Source organism: Verticillium alfalfae, genomic scaffold (assembly GCF_000150825.1).
Source record: "Verticillium alfalfae VaMs.102 supercont1.6 genomic scaffold, whole genome shotgun sequence".
NCBI lineage: Eukaryota > Fungi > Ascomycota > Sordariomycetes > Glomerellales > Plectosphaerellaceae > Verticillium > Verticillium alfalfae.
Genome location: NW_003315033.1, coordinates 1,232,934 through 1,245,328, shown reverse-complemented (window position 1 = coordinate 1,245,328; position 12,395 = coordinate 1,232,934). Strand labels below are relative to the sequence as shown.

General features: G+C 55.5%; 3 protein-coding genes across 3 annotated transcripts; all 3 read right to left on the bottom strand.

Moving 5' to 3' along the window:
- Positions 1–1,584: 1,584 nt before the first annotated feature.
- On the bottom strand, positions 1,585–2,093 carry VDBG_05474 (endoribonuclease L-psp family protein; the record flags this gene model as incomplete). The annotated part of the gene is made up of 2 exons (XM_003004315.1): positions 1,585–1,892; positions 1,982–2,093. 2 exons carry the CDS (start codon positions 2,091–2,093, stop codon positions 1,585–1,587), a joined length of 420 nt encoding a protein of 139 aa, XP_003004361.1.
- Positions 2,094–3,509: 1,416 nt separating this feature from the next.
- Positions 3,510–9,733, bottom strand: VDBG_05473 (conserved hypothetical protein; the record flags this gene model as incomplete). Its single annotated transcript, XM_003004314.1, has 3 exons — positions 3,510–3,856; positions 3,891–4,181; positions 4,231–9,733. The coding sequence occupies 3 exons, from the start codon at positions 9,731–9,733 to the stop codon at positions 3,510–3,512; spliced, it is 6,141 nt and encodes a 2,046-aa protein (XP_003004360.1).
- Positions 9,734–11,423: 1,690 nt separating this feature from the next.
- On the bottom strand, positions 11,424–12,054 carry VDBG_05472 (predicted protein; the record flags this gene model as incomplete). Its single annotated transcript, XM_003004313.1, has 2 exons — positions 11,424–11,709; positions 11,843–12,054. The coding sequence occupies 2 exons, from the start codon at positions 12,052–12,054 to the stop codon at positions 11,424–11,426; spliced, it is 498 nt and encodes a 165-aa protein (XP_003004359.1).
- Between the last annotated feature and the right edge of the window lie 341 nt (positions 12,055–12,395).

The following is a 12,395-nucleotide window of genomic DNA, read 5'->3' as shown; positions in this document are numbered from 1 at the left end:
TTGAGACATGTCGAGTCGCGTCATGACGTCGTGCTGAAGACGCTGAGGGCACAACACGGGCGAGGCCTTCGCCGGGCTGGACCCGGCTGAGGTTAGGTCGTATCGGTTCCGGCTAGAAGCCCCAGACTGAGACTTTCCAGTTGCTGGCTAGACCGCTGAGCGAAGAGCCAGTACACTCCACAACGAACCTATTTTGGTCCCTCGTTGTCGGTGCGCTAATTTGCTTCTTCGCCTATACGAGGGGCCGGCGTCTCCTACCCAGCCAGGCCTTCGTGACGGGGAGATGAATTGCCAGTAATGCGCTGTCGTTGCCCGTCGTAGAAGATAAGGTAGTCCCTATCACAAGCATTCTTCATTCCCACTGTCGCACGCTGAGCACCATGCCCCAGTCCTCGGCTGCCGTCCAGAATCTCGTGTTCTCCCTTCATGGTTGGGCAGAAAGAGGCATCATTTTCGGTACTAAGCTCAAGACAGAAATTTTCTGGCATGCATCGGCTCCTCTGGGATCATGTCGGATTGGGTGGTAGCGCAACGCCGGGGAGGCGGCATCGTTGACCATGACGCACGCTTCGTTGGTGCACGGGTTTGTTGTTGCCCGATGTGGTTCTTTGTCTCCCAGCGTCTTCGCCCTCGCCCTCGCAACCCCATCAGCCTATTTTCTTTTTTGCCGGAGTCGATGCCGGAGTCGGCGTACATGCTTAAAATCTTTCCACAAGTCAAACATGGCCACGATGTAACACAAGTCGCGACCCAGCAATTTCTGGCGGGCGTCGCGGCGGGGATGCTCTCGTGATGTGGCGTGGATGATTCGGTACTTGACGGCACTTCCCTTTCCAGTCTCGTGATGCGAGGTCGTCATGTCCTGAAGGGGTGATGCATCTCGTGCTTCTTACGATGTGTCGCATCGCGCAAGTGCCCTTGAAGCAGTCCCTGTGCCGAGGCTCCTCTGGCACCTGTGAGGTTGCGTATGGGCTTGGCGGGGTTCGAGTTGTGATGGCTTGCTAGGGATTGGTGGTACTAAAGCTTTCGAGATGCTTGGCAGACGACATTCTTGGCAGACGATATTCTTGGCAGACACGTGGCTGGATAGACATGTACCATGTAGAGCTCAAGGTTGGTATGGGAGCGGAGAGGAGGATTGGTGAAGATGACTTGACAGGTAGTAAGTAGTAGCGCTGCCTTGGGTTGTCCAACGACGACGTGGTATCGAGCTCCACTCCACGTGGGTTGCTCCTTCTTAGCATGACTTGACATGGAATGGCCCCTGAGGGTTCTGTGATGCCTGTGAGCCGTCCGCGCTTGCCGACTTTTCAATTGTCACTCAGGTAGGTAGGTACCTTACCATCAGTCAACGTTGATGCATTCTTTATTTTAGGCATCATAAGGTACCTAGCCCTACCTCAGACTAACCCCTCCTCCCTTCTCGCTGGACAAGCTCGAAAACGCATGCGTCGAAAAATAACAGACGTTGTTGCAGCTCGTATGTCAGCTTTATTCTCGTCGAGGCTCCATTTCCCTTCAAACCATGTCCTTCGGTCCGTGGCTCTTATCACAAGGGCCTCAATCCACTGACTTGACACCCCATCAGGCCGTCTTGGCCCCCTCCGCATCATGGGCTACCACGGCGATCTCCACTTTCATTTCTTCCTCCCCGAGACGTGGAACACCAACACACGTCCAGATCGGTTGGTGATCGGGCATGTACTTGGCAAAATTCCGAATCATGGCAGCGAGCGCCTCATCGTCGAGCGGCACATGATACGAATCAACACGGAAGACCTGCGACCAGCCCTTTCCGCCAGCGTCCTTGAGGTTCTTCTCGACATTGGCGAACGCACGGTCGATCTGGACGTTGATTTCCATCTCGAATGTGCCGTCATCGTGCCAGCCGCCTTGCAGCTCATGTCAGAAAGCGAGTTCATCAACGAGGAAGATGCAGCGAGCGCGAGGCCCTCTTGTCAGGATGTGCTGGGCGACTCACCCTGGCCGGCACACTCGATCCTGTCGCCAACGCGGACTGCTTGACTATATCGATACTTCTCTCGGTTCCGTACACCGACGCCCTCATATGCGTAGTACTTGAGGTGAGACATGTTTACTGTTGATTGGTCTGGTTTGAGGTGTTCAGGAGAATTCTGGGTTTTCGATCTTGAGAGACTTCAACGGCAGCTGAAGAACTTCTCCAAACCGTTTTATACAAGTCCACATCAGGCTCGGGGCTAGGTCATGATCTCATGGCCCCAAGCCCCAAATCCAAGATCGGAAGAGCCGGACGCCCCCACCGAGACGGCGGAATGAGAATTCCACATCTACCCCACACTCTCCACGGAGTTCGCAGCGGCCCGAGAACGGGGCATGCTTGTTTGACGTCACCTCGCCCGGAGTCTTGTTTCTTTCTGCAAGACATACATACAAGCCCGCTCTCGGGAGATGGACTGGGGCAGGATGCGTTCTCCACTGATCAGCAGGGAGGGGCATCATGCCTATGATCCTCTGTCTGATGCCTCCAAGTATCGCCTCAAACATCCTGCTCTCTCGAACTTTGTTCATCAAAAAGTGTGATCAGCAGAGCCATTCACCAGATGAGGTGTCGGCAGCAAAATATTCACGATCAAATCTAGGCTCAATCCTCATCGTCACTCTATTTCCAAGCCCCATAATGGCTCCCGAGACGTGAGTGTTGGGCATCTGAAGCGAGCACTGCGTTTCCTACTCTGCCTCCTTCGGCCCGAGAGATTTTTGGTACACAGGACAGCTGAACGAGCAGGAAATCCACGGACACTCAAAAGGGACATACATCAACGGTCGTCTGGCAGATAAGAACGGTCGAGCTGCATTTGCCAGATTTTCCATCGTCCAGTGAGTGGACCTTGTCTGGCGGGTGTAGTCTTCTACTGAAGCGGCTGCGTCTACAAGAGTTGCTTGTACGTGCCATGACAACCCTATGGTCAAACCATTTTCGACCTACAATAAGCACACAGTAGCCGCACATGTTCACAGCACCAAGCGGGCAGCACGCATTTTCAAAAGCCAAATTGGTATTATCTTCGAAGCGAACAACAGCTACAGACCACATGCCTCTCAATCGATCGACCGAGGCGCGGAAGAAATGGGGGCCGTATTCACAGTCCAGCCCGGATTGATTCGTACATGTCCAGAACACCACCACTCCGAGGCTATGAACAGCAAAGCCCCAATCCACACAAACTCTCCGTCTTGCGCAACGAGAATGCAAGAGTGAGACTACCCCCAGTCGACAGGGTATCCTGGAAGTCCGACCTCCCGTCACCTCGAGAACACCACAGGGTCATCCGCCCTCTCGCAATAGGTCGCGACGCCCAAGAAGAAGAAAAAGAGACGGCGCTGGAGAAATGAGAGTCCGACAAGGGGGACAGGATAATTACAAGACAAATCAAGAAATAAAAACAGTGGTGTCAAGACACCGGGTATTGCCACTCGCCCGTCTCCTCATTCATGTACCCCATCCGCCGCACCGTCTCGAGAAAGTCCTATTCCTCGTCGACGGCGCCCATGAGGCCGTTGCCCCGGCTGCTCTTCTTACCGAGCTTGAGCATGCTGAATCTTTTGCGGACGCTGCCCATCTTGACCAGCCCTGGTGCCTGGTTTCCGCCGCTGCTGACGCTCGGTTGAGGCCGCTCCTCGTGCCTCTCTGCTGCGCCACTGCCCGTGCCTGTGCGCGACAGCGATAGCGTTCGCAGATCGGAGCTGCGACGGCCACCCGAGTCGGTGATCCAATCACCAGTGTCCACGGGTGGAAGACTGTGAAGGACGGGTGCATCGGAACGGTGGGCTCCGCAATATGCTGCGACGATTGCTGCTGTGGTCCTTGTCGAAGCTCTTGCTACGCACACTCGCCGCGTCAACCTCACCTGCACCGTAATGATCCCCGTTCGTCAGTGTCGGCGTGGCTGGCTCCTTCTTTCGGCCACCCAAAAAGCTGAGACGGGCTCCTCGTCCCTGTCGAATCGAGACGGGTTGGACAGAGGCTGCCTCCTCCGTGATGATGCCGTTGGCCATCGCCGTGATGACGCTCTGAGGGCGCGGTGACGAGATAGACGGAGAGGAACCTCGCCACGTCGGAGATGGGGCAGCAGTCACCTCGTGAGTTGGCTGAGCAGGCGCGAAATGGGCGATTTCGGGCGCAAAGGTTGAGACAAAGTCTGTGGCACGTTAATACAAATCTTGGTTGCGTTACGGGAACAAACTTACAAGTCATGAGCTCGTCGTGTCGGCGGCGGAGCATGTCGTTGGAGCTGCGCGAGAAAGTCCCGAGACACCTCTTGATCATAATGGCATGGTCCACCAGGGCCATGCGGATGGCGTTGTCTTGTGGACTGAGCTCAATGTCTTCTTCATCCTCGGGTTCTGGGAGCAGCTGGCGGTAGCACACAACACTGTTTTCCGAGTTGGGATTCACCGAGACACCAACAGCATCGAGAAGCAGCTGCGCGTTTTCGTCGTCGCCCTCGGCGACCCGCTTCTCGATGATCGTCATTTCCTGCGTCTTGCGGACGATGCGCTCCAGTCCCGTCTCCCACGCACTGAGCTTGACGTCGTAGGCACCAACTACCTCGCTGCGCCGCAAGATTGTTGGGAACGGGTCGGCTGTTGTGTAGACTACCTTCTCCGCAAAGTGCTCAGCCACAGGCCCAGTGGTGTTGCGCCTAGATGACACGGAGAAGTTCTGAGGCTGAGAAGAGATGAGATAATCCCGGATGACTTGAGGTACGCGGGCTCGTTGGAAAACGTGGTGAGAGAGGTCGCGATGGGGAGAGATGGCGGAGATGACCAAGAACTGGCCCTCCGAGTCATCAACATCGCCGCCGGTGACGATTTGGGCAGACGGATATTGCTCTTGCATGCGATCGGTGAAGGCGGATGCGCGTTCGGTTGGTGAGCCTTCATACACGTACTGCTTGTCACGCAGGCCAGCCGGGAACCCGAGCCCTTTGTACACTACCTTGAAGTACTTGGGGACCAGTTTGTCGCTTTTGGCAATCGTCTCGTAAATCTTGGCGATCGCGCGTTCTGTTCTTGCAAGCTTCGAAAAGTCGAAAATGTTGGTCTCGTACTGAACCCGCAGCTCCTGGTATGCAGTGAGTGCACTGCTCCAGGCCTCGCCGTCCTCAAAGTGCTTGATCATGTCAAAGTAGATTCGCTCCTTGCGCTCAAATTGTGACTGAGTTGGGAATTCGGGGTCGTGAAGTGCGATAACCTGTCGTGTAGGATCCCAATCGTAAAGGTCAGCGTGTAGGCGCAACGCCAGCCCAGCCTCGGTATGGTTCCTAGACTCGCGCTGAAGGAGAGCCAGTTGGTGGACGTAACGGATGAATATTTCCTCTTTCTGCATGTCTCGAAGGAACTCCATCAGCCGGAGACGGTTAATCATATGAGACGCTTCGCCGGCCACGTCACCGCTGTGTACAGCGACAAGAAGTTCAAGGAACTCATCCACAGTGCCAACCATCTCGCGAACAGCAGCGTAAAGCGGTTCGTCAGGGATTTCGGAGAGTGGATCGAATCGTTCCAGAAGCTCAGTAACAAAGAGCTTTTGAAGGATGCTCTCCGTCAGAGGCTTCGACTTGAAGTACAGATCAAGGCAGTCAATCATCTCCGTCTGGACGACAGAAAGATCCTCGCTTAGGGTCCACTCGCTGACAATCATAGTCTGCAGTACTTCAACCGCCATCCGTCGAAGTCCTTCGTGCACACTAAGGCAGAGCTCGACGATGGGGCCAACGAGTGTTGGAACGTACTGAACTTGGTAGCCTCCCATCTTTGTGAGGCCGTAGCGAGCTCGCTCTTCAATGCTGGTGTCCCAGCCAATAGCCTCCCACGTACGGCGTAGCAGCTCAGCACCGGATTCTCGGACGTCCCCAGCAATCTTCCAAACGGCGCGCCTCTTCTGCTCTGGGAAGGTCTCGAGAGCGAGGCCCGGGCTGCCAACAAGTTTCAAAAGTGTCGTAAAGAACATCTTCCACAGCTCCGTGTTGAAGTTCTCTGCGTCATCGGGATCAGGAAGAAATGACTCGAGCATGATGTTCGAGAGATATTGCAGGGTTTTCATGATGGACTTGTGGTGGAAAATATGCACACTCAACCAGGTAGAGGGGAAAGCCTGGCCGTTGAGAATGCTCATGAAAACACGGAGAGCGTTCTCAAGCAGCACAGTGAGGTCTGCCTCGCCAAGGTCGAGCTGCATGCCGGCGGGAGAGTTGCACAGCGCTGAGAGGATAGCCGAAAGCTCGATGAGAGTCTCGTCGTAGGTAATTTCATCGGCAACAGCCTTGCTCGGGAAAGGATAGGACATTGGAAAGAGGAGGGAGAGTCGGTTGCGTGGCCGCGAAGGCACAGCTTGGATCGACAGGTAAGAGTCGATAAGCTTTGGGATGTAGTCAGGAATCTCTGGCCCTAAGGTGCCAACCTGAGTTGCCAGGATCGAGCAGCAGAGCCGAACCTGTTCCTTCCAGAGATCGGTCACATTCTCCTTGTGGCCCCAGTGAGGTTCAATCCACCTAACCGTGTTCGTGCTGAGCGCGGACTTCTGTTCAGGGTTTGAGAATATGTCGAGCTTGGAGTAGTTGATGACCAGGATGAGTTTGTATAGCACAAGCTTCCCCTTAACGCCGGCACAAGAGTCCATGAAATCGATAGCGATGTGCAGAATTTCTTCTGGAGTGAGGAGTCCAGCGAGCTCGGGAAGCCAAGTGTGAAAGTGCTGCACTGCCAGAGTCTGGCTTCCAACCAGGACGGGCGCATTGTTGCGCATCATCGCATCCAAAGCCTTGAAGATGGTGCGAAGATGGCGAGTAAAGCCAGGTGTTGAGGACGTGATACCTATTCCGGCCTCTTTGGCTTTCTGTTGACCTCTGGCGTGGGTAATGAACTTGAGAATGTGGCGGACGACCTTGAAAGTGGATCGAAGCTTTCGTGACGTTTCCGGTTCCGTGGGCTTCTCTAACAGACGAGTGAAGGACCGAACGAGACAAGGTGTAGCAAAGGGGTAATTGAAGCGGCTCTCGGCGTACTGGTCTACCAGTGGGCCAAGGTTGAATCTGCGATCGTGTACAATGCCGAGGACCCTGACAAGCGCGGTGAAGACTGAGTCCTCGAACTCGTCATTCCCAGCGTATTCGACCAAGATGCCGAAAAGTGCGTCCAGGACATCACTCAAGAGCTTCACAACCTCAATCTCGGGCACAAAAACGAGGTGCTTCAGAAGCGATGGGACCTCTTCCTTTGACGCTTCTTTCCACCTCAGAAGGCCCAGAACAATACGGTCCTGTGAGAACCGTGTGCTGCAGAGGTATGTGTGAACGCGAAGCGTTGCCAGTGGTCCCGTAACTTCGGCGCTCTGTTCGTCGTTGCCCCTAGCGCTCCATTGCAGCGATAGATAACCACCCTTTCCAGTTGGACCAGCCTGTGCCGTTGCTGTGTAATCGTCGATTTTGTAGAGTAAAAGCGCGTGAGACCCGTCCCGGAGGAACGCCTCTTGGTTCCAGAGCGGCATGAAAGCAACGGCAAAGGGGGACCCCGGCGAGTCGGAGAGGAGCATGACGATATGTGAGGTAAAAACGTCTTCAGGGGACACCGAGAGCCTGATAGTTTGGCGCCATGCTTCTCCCCTCTCAGCAGCAAGTGAACGCCATGTGGAAACACCTTCTGTATTTGATGATGCGAATATGCAGTTCTCAATCCGTTGTCCGGAAGTTCGGCGCACTTCGAGTGTGAGTTGAAGATTGTTGGCATGCACGTTGCTGGAAATGGTCGTCGGGTTGCCTCCATAACGTGACAGAAGATTCTGTCTCGATAGAGCGGCTTGGTCGAGCGTCACATATATGTCTGATCTTGGCTTGGTCGGTGCTCCTGAGAAGCCAATCTTGGCGGTCTTGCAGACACCAGCAAGGAGCGTCGGCGTGGCCTTGATGAGTGCATCGGCATCAGGATGGTTGAAAGCCTTTAATTGGACTTGTACGCGCTCCGCCCTCCTGGACCTCTCATAGTGACCAGACTTGCTGTCCATTAGCTCACGAACCAAGGTATCCCACTCTTCGCCGCTTTGCTTGTCAGACAGATAAGTTGGCGTCGGCGACCATACGTTGAGCACCTGCTCGATCGAGTCGCTCTGCTTCATGATCGAGTTCAGCCTCAGAACACCGATTCCCACAGTCCGTTCAGCCATCAAGTGTGAGTCTTGGTTACCGTCGAGGGAGCCGTTTCGTGATCTTGACCCGGCAGTGCTGGGTGGCTGTTGGCCATCACGACTTTCTCCATTCGTGGGGGGCCGCATGTCGGCTCGCTCAGTCACCGAGTCCATCTTGTTCATCTGTCCGCCGCGAGAAAACCCTGTTCTTGAACCTTTGCTGCCCCACATAAGACTTCTCCTAATTGTCTTGTTGCCGCTCGCTGAAGGGGGTTTCGTAGGGTCTTGCTGTTTGAACGGTTGAGATTTAGATCCAGAGCGCGACTCAGGCTTTCCGCCACCAATGATCTGCTGCGTAGCTCGGACCTTGACCACAAGGTACAACTCCGACTCGGCGGATGGCGCGTCGCCGATGTCCTGGGCGGAAAGATCTGCGAATAGTGTCTTCAACTGGCCTGACTTGGCCAGGGTTCCCAGCGTGCCTCCGGGAGGGATCTCGATCATGAAGCATTCTGAAAGTGGAGCGGGCGAGCCGCCAGACGCCTTGGATACTAAGTAGACCGCAAGCGACGTCTCTTCGGTAGAGGCACCAGCAAACCCCTTGATTTCGACCAGGACGTGGTGCAGCGCAGTCAGCTCGACAGTTGGCTGAGGTGGCTCATCAAGAAGGCTCATTAGGGACTGCAGCTTCGTTGTCTCCACCACAGAGTCATCACCGGTCAAGACACGACCTCGCTCCTCGGGATCGCGAACGATGACTTCGCCGCCGCAAAGCTTGTTTACCCGCACCAAGTCCCACACCGTCTTTTCGCGAAGGCGCTCGTACTCGTGGGTCGTCAAGACGTTGTGGAGAAATTGTTGCCGGCTTAGGTTGAGGGAGGTGACAAGTCGCGAAAGTTCGTCCAGTCGCGAGTACTGCCGAGTGAGGAGGAGCTCATGGAGGTTTGTAGAGTGCCATTCTCGCAGGCAGCTCGCGATCTCGTCAATCAGAGGTTCTCCGGCGGAGGTCGGTGTCTCGTCGCCAATCTTGAGCATCGGTACAGGGGCCGCTGGGCGTGGAGCCTCAGGGTCCCGTACAAGAGGGATTGAAAGGCGGCCGTGAGTGCCATTGGTGAGATCCCTCAGAAGCTTGCGTCCCTTTTCGTCTGTTCTGGAGTTCCGAGTACCTGTCTTATCCCTCTTCCGTGTCTTGTCGGCGTGGCCCGCCAAACCACCCTTACCGGAGTCGCTCTCGATAAAGTGCTCTGTGCCAGCATGATCATCGCTGGTGGCATCATCTTCTTCGTTTGGATCATCTGTCTCGCCCAAGACCTCGCGAACCTCGACACAACTCCGTGGGAAAATCCCGCTGAAGACGCGCGCCTCGAGAGTTTGGCCCTTGACAGATGTGAGTCCCGAAAGCAAGCTAGGCGGGGCTACAAGATAGCCGCGCAGCCAGTTGCCGTCCGGGGTTTCCTCGATAATATACAGCTCGTCGCCAATCTCGAGTGGCAGGTCGGCAGGGCATTGCGCAGCAAACGGATACGTCGCAACGGCGAATGCGATCCGAAGCAGCGGCTGCCAGGGCATTTGTGATATTTAACCCCAGCGGGGGCTCTGGACGCGTGTAGACTGTTGCGTAGACTGGGTCTTCCGCTCCTGCAAAAATGCTGCGAGACGGTGACGCAGTATGCGGGCGAACTCCCCGCAATGTTGGGAGGATGGCCTCAGTAAAAGTGTCGGTAACGGTGCTTCATCAGGTAGGAAATAGGATGGGAGATGCACAGCGCGTTCGTTTGGTATATTCGGTGCGGATGGAAGGCGCGGAGGAGGTAACGAATACGGCGGTGGAGGGAGGGGTTCGTAGGTCGGATGCTCGCAAGGCGATCGGCGGTCGCCGTGAGGATTGGTTCCTGATCGCTATAGATTCTGCGCGCTGATGCAAAGCTAGAGCTGAATCAGAAGACTGTAAGCCAGGTGTGTGGATACAGATGTAGTGGTTTACCGGCTGGTTGTCGCGAAGGAAGGGGGAAAAGGTATGTAGCTGGACGTCGTTCGGTCGATTATTACAGCTGCCAGCAGAGTCGGAGCACAGAAGTGGGTCGTAGTATGTGCAAAGCGCAGAGCAAACAGACACAGGAAAGGGAGAAGAAGGAAGGTGAAAAAAAAGGATTTGGGGGTATTTACGGCGCCAGGCGTGGCGCGTGTGTCGAATGCGATGCGTGCTGAGCTGGGCCAGTCTGGGAATATCTTCAGGAGAAAAGCGAGGTTGCGGGAGGTAACGCAACGCGGCGGTCAAGGATAGTCCCAGGTCGGTCCGTGTCCACACGCCGGCTTGACCCAGCGACCACCAAATTATTCGCGGTGCCTGTGCCTGCCAGGGCCTCGTTCAGGGCTTCTGGGCTTCTGGGCTTCTGTGCCCCTATGCCTCTGTGCTTCTCCCAACTGCTGAAGCAGCTGCTGGGCGAGCCCCTGCCTACTGCAGCCCACCAGGGTGAATCGGGACGTCAGATTGGCGATCGTGATTGGACAAAGACTGGCCCAAGCGTTCGGGAGGTGGTGCGCGATTGGACAGGGAAAGCCATCTTGACACTTGGACCATTTCTGGGCTTTTGGCAAGTGGTGGTCTTTGCGCCAACGTGCTTCGTTCCTGCTTCTCTAGCTTCAGCCTGAGGTGCCATGTCAGGCCCCTTCTTGCTGTTTCCCACAATGGGATGGGCTCGATCTCCGTGACCTCACATCACTGTTGCCATTTTTTGTCCTTGCTATGGGCTCCCTCTTCGTTTTCTCTCATCGCACGGTAAGCCTCGACTACGAAACGCCATCTGTGAGGCGGTTATCGATTCCAGTCTCAGATGACAGCTCGCCATCAAGCATCAAATGAGCCGTGCCCACACGGCTCGACGCTTGGCAAAACGCTCAGACCTTTCTGCCCAACTACGTACGTGACGAACGAGACAAAAGGGCCAAAGGGCCCAACCCACCTTCAGCTAGCTCCGCGAACCAACACTCGGGCTCCCAAAAGCCCCCCTCGGGTCGTTTGCATGAAGTACGCCGTCGTCGTACTTGAAGACCCTCCACACGTCGGGAACGAATGTTAAGACTGCCGCCCACCGTCGGCCCGCTTCTCTACCTGCATCATCCCTCCTGGTCGTGGTCCACGATGGGCGGCACACCCAACACCAGCATAATGAACCGTCATGAAGCAATGCGATGGATGCTCGACTTTTAACACTCCATCGGTGCTGACGAGATGAATCATGCGCCAGCTCTCATGCAGTCAGTCGATCGTCCTAGGCGAAAACTCTGAGCGACAATTCTGCCTGTAGAACCATGAACGCCTGCGAACATTCCCTTCTTGGCGAACGGAAGCTCCTGCCGCCTCCTCCTCGAACCCCTTTTCTCTCCATAGACCGCTTGCAGGTGCCCAGCCTGGTCTATCCTCAAGGCGGCTTGTGCCGTTGTGCGCGTGGCGGCGAGCCAACAGATAAATGCCGGACCATCGGACGGAACCAGTGGCACGGAGCAAACCCGCCTTGAGTCGCAATGTGGTGTTCTTTGTTCGGCTGCACTATATGTATGACCTCTGGTCGCAGCCTACCTCGTCTCATCCGGAAGTTGATGCTGACGTGGAGAAGGGTCGCTGTCAATAGTTCAAGATCATGCTACCTTCTGGGGAATGAATCATCTGCGTCTTACATCTTGCAATCGGGGACATTGTCTATGGAGGCGGCTGCCCTCGGCGTCGGGCAGCGCAACCACAGATTGTCCGCCACTGACCACCACGAGGTGGCGTCACCGCCGGCTGGCTGAGACTCTGTTACGCCATGGTTCGGTGGCTTCGTGGCGCTCGCTGTTGGGTCGAGCATCATACCACGATCTTCTTGGCATCGAGCGAGCGCCCGAGACATGGCTGCAGCGTTTACGTTGCGCATTTGGTTGCTTCCACCACATCCGTCTGCTGATCTCACGACCAAAGAGTCTCGACCACGTCGGGGTCTTCCTGATCTCCGCAGCACACGCGACCAATGCCATCATTGAACCAGATGCTTCAGTCCAATGGATGCTCTTGACATGTGAGGGGTCATTCCCGAAGCTCCCGGATGTCATCGGCGGTCGGCCAGGGCTGACACCCGGCAGCTTGAAGTGGAGGGACAATCGGCCCCGCTTAGGAGTGTTGCTTTTGCTTGGCCAGCTTGTCCACTCTAGTTCTTTCTTATTCTTCTACCACTTTTCTTTTCGTGTGGTTCAA